The sequence below is a fragment of the Drosophila subobscura genome, chromosome U, assembly GCF_008121235.1.
Source record: "Drosophila subobscura isolate 14011-0131.10 chromosome U, UCBerk_Dsub_1.0, whole genome shotgun sequence".
NCBI lineage: Eukaryota > Metazoa > Arthropoda > Insecta > Diptera > Drosophilidae > Drosophila > Drosophila subobscura.
The window spans coordinates 18430036-18438344 of NC_048534.1; the positions used below are offsets into that span (position 1 = coordinate 18430036).

The window sequence follows — 8309 nt, forward strand, 5'->3', positions numbered from 1 at the left end:
ATGGAAAATGCATTCAAATTTGTAAAGCTGTCAATAGCGAAATGAGTTCTTGAAAATGTTTTTCGCTACACAACGAAGCACATGGAGAAAATATATTTGCCCATTGATAAATCGTTTCCGTTTTGCTGTGGCATCGTTCCTCTTTTTTCTCGTTCCCCAATATGTTATTATTTATCTGGCACAGCAGCCAGGCCAGCAGATTCAATGAACTGCAGCAATTCCTTACATTTTGAGTGGCTGTGGGAGTGTTCCTCCCCTCCACTCCACATTACGCATACGCAAAATTTTGTGCTGCTGCTGTTGATGAGTTGATAATGAGAGCACGTGGTCGGTGTGTCTCCCAGTCGCCGGGCGTAATTACACATTTAAGCCATGTGTCATGCATATTGAGAGGCTCATTAAAATATAGTGGGAAACGGAGGTCCGCCGGTTGGCTGCTGCTGCTGCTTCCAGAAGCTTCTCTCTTTTTTTTATGAATCTATTTATATGGAAACTAATGACTCTTTTTCCTCAGTTCAAGTGTTGGCCCAAACATAACTTTCTTTTGCTTTTCTTAAGGATTTCCTGGCACATCTCGTTCAGGTGATTAAATTGCCGCCTCGGGGGGAGCACTTCAGCATCGTTAGGGTTTTTGTGTGTCTAGTCTAAGAACCAGAACGAGTCATTCCGCAAAACAATGGGGCATGGTGCATGTGGCATGAGGCCATGGCATAGCATACATTTCAGGGCATATTTCATGAGCTGTTAATTTCGCTCATGTGTGAATGCAGACAGCTAGGGCAAAGCGCTTTTAATTGAAAATTCACACACACGAGGGCGTGGAAGCGGGGTAGGACAGGAAACTGTGGGGAATGTGCCGCTTAAATATTTTGTTTTCATTCTTCCTGCCGTTTTGGGGGAAAGCGGCCAACAGTGGAGGTGCCGCTTAAGTGGGCATAAGCACAGACAGTTGGGAAAGCAAAGGAGAGAAAGGCGAGAAAGTCAAAGAGGGAGCGAGAAGGGCAGCGCGAAAGTCACAGCGGTAGCGAGAGAGACAGCGAGTAAGTGAGGGAGCGAGAGCGAGACAGCGAGTGCAAGTGAAAGCGCACAAAAGGAGGTTAACAAGTTGGAAGCTGTTTGCCCTGACATTCTTCTCTCTAGCAGGGTTTTCTCGCCTGGAAATTATGTGCGCGAAAATTTATATATATTTTTGCGGCAGCGTAAAGCGAAGGATTACAGGAGGATACAGCGCCTAACCAGCCCCACCATCAAGTAGGCCAAAGTGAGCTTAACACACGGTCCGCCACGCCACTCGCGGAGGCAACAAGGCAAGGGCAAAAATTAGACAACTCTGGGAAAGCCTCTCGCAGCTCCCCCACATTTACCCACGGTAAACATATGCGACTATACTTGTATCTGCCGAGTGGAAACTGTTTCCACATTCAGTGTTACACCATCTGCATCGTGCCATCCAGCACCGCCACAATTTTTGCTGCCTCCTGCTGCAGGCTACTCACGTGAAAAGGCCTGCAGCCTAAATGGGCCACTTGCAATGCCTGCAATGCCCACCAAAAGGCGCGCTCACGATGGAGGTGTGCTGCAGTGGGGTGTTGCCTTGAAGCCTTGCAGCTAAGGGAAGCTCCAACTAAAATGTCACATGGGTTTTTGGGTTATGTAAGGAATGGCGGAAAGGAACGGAAAGTTAAAGCTTCCTAAAAGGAAGTCATTCATTTGTGGGGAGTTGCAGGGCATTTAAAATATTTATTTTAAATTTATTTTCGTTATTTTTAACTCACTGCCAGTTAACTAACTATTATTCAATCATGATGTGTGCAGCTTCCTCTATCGAGGACTGGTAATAATTGTTCCTAGGTTTATCTACCAAAAATCATTGTCATAGTTTCAAAATTATGATGACAATGAAGAGAATAAGTCAACCCGGAAGGGCAGCGTATCCCCTTTCTCTCACACTCGCTGTTTCTCTCACACTCGCTGTTTTCTCTCTCCCAGTGTAGCTTATTTACTTTTAAAAATAGTTACAAGTTTATAAGCATCCACATTTACTAATAGACTTATTTAATACCTGCACAAGTCTCTCAAAAATATATCTGATCAAAATATAAATCAAAAACCCGCCGGGCTAGTCATACTCATGCTCACATTCGTATATACAAGTAGAAACACACCTAAACAACCCGAGAGAAATTGCTCAACTTTCACTCAAGCCACAGAACAATGTTTTTGTTTTCTCCAAAATGTGTTTTTGCACTTGTTTTTTAATTACTTTTCGCCTGAACGAAGCCAAATAAACGGAAATTGCGGCAATTACCAGTGAAAATGAAACAATTTGATTTCGTTTTCAATTTTCTCATTTGATTTCAATTTATTTAATCATGTTTCGCAGAAGCTAATTCAATGAGCTAGGAAATTATTTGGGATTTAATTTAGATATTTAAGCGATGATGGCTAATTTTTGCCTAGTTGTTGGACAATTTCGGCATCCAATTTAAGCAACCAAAATAGTTATGAAATGTTTAGAAATTTAATTATTTTGATGAGAATTTTTTGCTAGTTTTGATAAATCCAGCTCGGATGATAAATCTTTTCACTGCTAACTTTTGTCTGACATAATTTAGTTTTAATCCTTTCCAACTGATTTATGTGAAGTTAAAGTTCCATAATTGGCATAAGGAAAAACACAAATCATTCTTTGCTAGTGGCCTTCTTCTTGGAGTCAAATGTCAACGATTTTGAGCAGGATTTCTTTACGGTCTCTGCCTTCTCCCGTGTCACTGTGCCGTGGACCTCGACGAAGGTCGTTGTCGATGTCGAGTCTTTTGGTTGGGGAAGTGTCATTAATTGCCTGTCCGCCATTTTGGCTGTCAGGTGGAGCAAGTGAGAGGTCTGTTGCCGAGCAACCGGACAACCAGGCAGACTCAAGCCGGTAGCCCCGAGTGTTAGTCTCAACCCGTAACTGTGTCCCGTATCTGTGGCGTCTCCAGGCCTCGTCGCTGGTTAAACAAATCTACGCTTTCATGGCCACTAATGCAATCAGGCCGCAATAATTTTAACGCTCAGCGTACTAGCAATTTGTCATTTTCTATTGCACTGCCGCCTGCCGGCTGCCGGCTGCTGTGGCGACTGTTGGTTGGGTTCGCATGAAAAGCTTTGGCATTTTCATTTCCATTTTTATGCGCTTGTCATCGTTGTGAGATTCAATGTGGGTAAGGATGGGGACATGGAGCATGGACACCGATGGTGGCAGCGTTGGCAATGGGATTGAAAGAACTGGTATGGGGGGAAATGTGGGCTTAAGTGCTGCCATTTGCAGCTAGAAAGCGCCTTAGTTGCCTTAGTCTCATTTGAGATACTACGCACACAGACAATACACAAGTGTGTATGTGTGTGTGTGTGTGTGTGGACACACGTTGAGATGCTTTTTAGTTGATGGGATTGCTTAAGTTTTCTCCTTTGCTTTGGCTCCTTCGTTGGTTCGGTCTGCTGTCTTTTTTTTTTATATCCGGTAATTGGAGAGTATGAGAAGGGTATGTTGTAGTGGATGAAAAGAAGGGAGACGTTATGTTGGATCTCCTATTTATGCCTATTTATGAAAATTGATCACAAACAATAACAAACACAAACGTTTACACTGCTAAATGCGACCGTTTACAGCGGGTGGCCGCGCGAGAGTCATGTGGATCGTGTCGGAGAGCGTTAACAGAGATCGGTAACAGTGAGCGCTAACAGTGAGCTGTAAACGGTAGCGGCCATAGCTGTTAGCTCAGCTAGCTGTGTGGATCAGATAGCGCTAAAAGAGAGCTGTAAACGGGAGCGTCGAGAAGCTGTTAGCGGAGACCAGACTGTTAGATTGGGCATGTGTTAACAGCGCTGCTGCCCTGTTAGAGCTGCTGCCTGCCCTGCACAAAGTACATCGCATAAAACTGCCTACCAGGGTATCCAGCAGTCCACTTATTGACCAAAGTCTTTGCTAGTTCGTTTTTCTTAGCTGTCGCAGCACTTAAATGTGCCACAGAAGGTTCCACCGTCCAGCAGCAGCAGCGGCAGCACAGAAGGCGAATGTACACACATATATCCTGTCAACAAAGTAAATTTTAGACAAAAATACCCCTCCTGAAAGCAAACCCCATTTGTGTACAGTGTCCAGTGTGACCCGCTGTCCGCTTTGGATCGATTGGTTCTATTAGATTGATGCAAATGAATCACTTCCACGAGAGAGCTTTTGCGTGTGTGTTTGATTTTCGTGGCGGCCCAAGTTAAATTGGCATACAATTATGTCCCAAGCGTGGAAGGAAGAAAAAAACACAAAAAATCAATTTAATTTCAACCCCAAGCAAAGTCAAAGTGGTTCTCGCTGGTTTTGGTTTTGGTTTTGGTTCTTGTTCTGCTGCTGGTTTATGTGGTTAGCCAAGCGTTCAGTAGATAACAGAGACACACAGACACACACCCACACAACCACATCTATCACACATACTTACACACACACACACACACACTCACACTCACTTAACATCCATTAAACACTTCATAAAATGGTCATTTCTTGTTCTTTTTTCTTTGCGTCTTCTTGATTATTTTCCCCATCGTTTCTCTCTCTCTCTCTGTGGTTTCTGGTGTTTTTGTCATTTTATTTGCGGCATACTTTCGGGCTGCGTTGGCTGGTGTCCTTTTTTTCGGGAGTTCTTTCTTCTGTCTTTCCTCCTGCCAACACTCATTGAGTTGGAATTTATTTTTTTTTTTGTGTTTGTTAGTCAATAAATCGATTTCTCTGCATTATTTATAATCACTCTGTCACGCAGCTGGCAGCAGGCCTAGCAGCAAAAGTTATGTACCCCTTTGGGAGCATTTTTCCGGGAATTTTCCCTCTTTTCATTTGTATCTGTCGCCCATCTGAACAATCAGTGATTTTTTTCGTGTCGCTTTCGTTAATTGTTTCTGGCTTGACTGATTACATTTATTGATTGCGATTGAAATGACCAAACAAATCACAAACAAAAAGGAACAATCCAAATTAGCTTTTATTTTGTGACTTGTGGGGATTGCCTGCATCGAAAAATCAACTTAAATTAATGGGTGAATAAAGTCTGGCTGGAACCATAAATATATGTATTTGAATAATGTGGGTAAATGTTGCATGAAAACGAAATACAAATTTCGAATTTATTGCCAGAAATGGCAGTTGAAACGCAGAAATGCAAAAGAAATGCAGCTACTTTATTTATTGATTTTTTTAAATTATTCAAAAGTCACACACGGCTCACTCCGAGTCACAAAATAACAATGAGAGCGAGCAAACTGCTGTTAAAAATTACCAAAAATAATGGGCACAAAACTGCTCTCTTTTTGCAGTTTCCAACAGTCCAAAATGTGCACAAATATGCTTCAATTTTTAATATTTCCTTGAAATAAATTTGCCTATGTCCAACTCAAAATTCATTCAAATAAAGTTTGCCTTCTCTCCGTTCCTTATTTTTTGTAACATCTGCTGCTCGAGCAATTCTATTTTATCTAGAAACATTCTCCTTAGTCCCCAGCCTCCCCTAGTCCTTTGTTTTTCTACCATTTGGAAGCGTTTTAACTTGGCCAAAAACTCAATTAGAGTTTGTTGTGATTCCATTTGGACAGCAGCAGCAAAGAACCAAATTTTCATACACAAAATTTCGAGCTGTTTCGGTCGTTTGAACTTGGCTTTTGGTTTTTAGGGTTTTTCGGGTTTTTGGCTTTTCGATTTCAAGGCTCTTGACGCTGCCAAGCACTTTGGCAGTTTTCCTTGGTAATGGGAAAAGTTTTGCCTCCCATTTTTTGCCAATAAGTTTCTCTGCTAGTTTTGGTTTTCAAGCGTGCTAAAATTTTGTAATTGGTAGAACCTGTTGGAACCCGAGCGAGCAGCCGACAATTTGTTATCGGCTCCTCGGGAGTAGCCGCAGTATCATACATTATGTATGACATGATTGGCGTATTTGTGGCGGCATCAAATGGGATTATGGCCTTGAACTTTCGCACACACAGCGCCTGCCTTCGACTGGCTTTGTCATTGATTTATTGGCTTTCTGGCTCAACGTCTTCGACTGCTAAATCATGTACAAGTCCTGTCTGAGTGTGTGTTTCTGTGGTGGTAGAAATTTCATTTAAACTTGTTCTCAACATATATTACTTTTATCTAGCAGCCGCTCCCCCTTGGGCTGGGATTGTTTTAACAGCTCAAGAGAAGTTCCGCCTACTTTTGCGTAATTAAACAGCTCCAAAGACAGGTGCGAGCGGGTGTGCGGTGGCAAAGTTTCTGTGTGCGCCCCGTGACACACTTTTTTCACCCTTTAATTATGCAGCTTGACAGGCAGTGTTGCTGTCCCTACAAATCCTACACCTACCCGAAAATATTCGCAACCATTTAATGCCCCAACAAATTGCCAGCGATTGACATAATTTATGTCAAACATAAGTCGGGTTAGGTGCAAGTCCTTGTCTCTGCGCTGCCCCCCAGGGATCAATAAAAATGCCCCCCAAAAAGGGATGACAACACACAGACTTACAGTCGGTGGCAAATCCCTATTCGCTTTAACAGAAATAAAAGAAAGAATACATTTTTCTGTTGTCCAATCATCTATGTAAAGTTGTGCCCCAAAAACGGAATGTTTCAGACATTAGATTGAGCTTGGCTTTGGCTCAAAATTGAACGATTTGTTGGGGGAAAAGTGTAGGCAAAAATGTCTGGAGAAGGTATATAAATGTTAGGGTCAAGTGCTGACAATCAATTTCGAGACGATTTTCAACAATTGCTGCAAGTCGCTCCATCAATTTGCTTTGATTTGACGCTAGTCTGTGCTGCAGACTGATGGATTTCTAAATAATTTATTGGATTTTTATAAGTATTCATAGAAAATGTGAAATTGTAAGTGGAAGAAATGGCAGCAGAGGCTGGGAAGAACACACATCAGAAAATACGTTCAAAGGCAGTTGTTTCGAACTCCAAACAACACCAAGTTCTCCATACATTTTAGTGAATAAAACACAAAGTTCACATAGAGAAATAATTGAGAATTTGTCTACAACTAAGCGACTAGTTTTCTGCTCAATTTGCTCCTGAAATTTGTGCTAAAATTCAAGTAAAATTCCACTCCAAAAATGCAGCGCCTCACCTCGAAATGTAAATGGGGCTGCATCTTCATCATCTTAATGCTCTGCATTGCCCTTTACTATGACACGGAGATCAATGGCCAGGGCTTATTTGAGGCTTCAGCCACGGGAAAAGTGTTGAACAACGCCGGACTCTTGCCACATCTACAGAAGGGCTGCCATTTGGTCATGGTGGCAATCGCTCGTGTCATCAAATATGTGAATCCCTACATCCTGATAGTAACCCAAATGGTTGAGAATCTCTGGCAGCAGTTGGTGAGTGATGCCGGGAATATTTATGAGTGCTTCCAGGGCTACTTCAACGGCAATTGGACAGTGGAAGTCGCAGTCTTCGATCACTATGCACCAAATTTGTCGCAAAAGCTCAAGTCCTTTGCCGCGGATGCCATGGGAAGCTATAACGAAACTGCCAGCATAATGGAGGATAATTTGAATCAAATTTTGTTCTTTGCTGGGCAATACAACAAGGAGTTTAACAAGAAAGTTGATGAATATGCACAGAGGAAATTATTCTAAGCTGCAAAATTATTCAGCAAATCGTTCCTTAAATTCCCTTAAATATTTTGATAAATTTGAACACTTATTTTGGCAATTGGAAAAGGATAAACAACGCAAAAATGCGCCCATGAAAAAGGGACAAAGATGCCACTGAAAAGTTTTTGCATTCATATTACACTTCAAATAAATATTAAATTAACAAAATTCTACATTTAATTTCTGTATTTTCCTGCAGCAGTTTCTGTTTCCCGTACAATTTCCATTTCCTGTACAATTTATTCATTTAAGATAAGTAAAGTTGTCGCCTAAATGCCAACCATTAAGCTAAATGTCCTTGAACAAATTGAAATAACACAACAAAAATGTGACTCTGATAAGATCTCATCATGCCGCGGAACAATCTTTGAGTGTCCTCCAGGGACTGGGCGGAGAGACAAAAAATGAAATGAATAAAAGCTGCCAGCCAGCCACCTGCCTGCCAACGACGTCATCGTCCATCACCCATCAGCGTCCATGGGCATTCATCCTGGCTGGCCATCAAATCTCGTCATAGTCCACGGCGTGCCATCTCCCTGTCCGTGTCCCTGTCCTGCAGTCCAGCATCCGCCCCGTCGCTTAAAGCAATGAACTTTAAGTAATTTGCTTTTACTGCCTGACAAGTGACGAGTAAAACAAAATGT

General features: G+C 42.1%; 1 protein-coding gene across 1 annotated transcript; it reads left to right on the plus strand.

Annotated features, from left to right (window-relative positions):
* The first annotated feature begins 7119 nt into the window (after positions 1-7119).
* On the plus strand, positions 7120-7647 carry LOC117901340. The gene has a single exon (XM_034812050.1). It carries the CDS (start codon positions 7120-7122, stop codon positions 7645-7647), a length of 528 nt encoding a protein of 175 aa, XP_034667941.1.
* The last annotated feature ends 662 nt before the right edge of the window (positions 7648-8309 follow it).

What these genes read in the sequence shown, in the direction of transcription:
- LOC117901340 (XM_034812050.1), top strand. Translation starts at nt 7,120, where the DNA reads ATGCAGCGCCTCACCTCGAAATGTAAATGGGGCTGCATCTTCATCATC.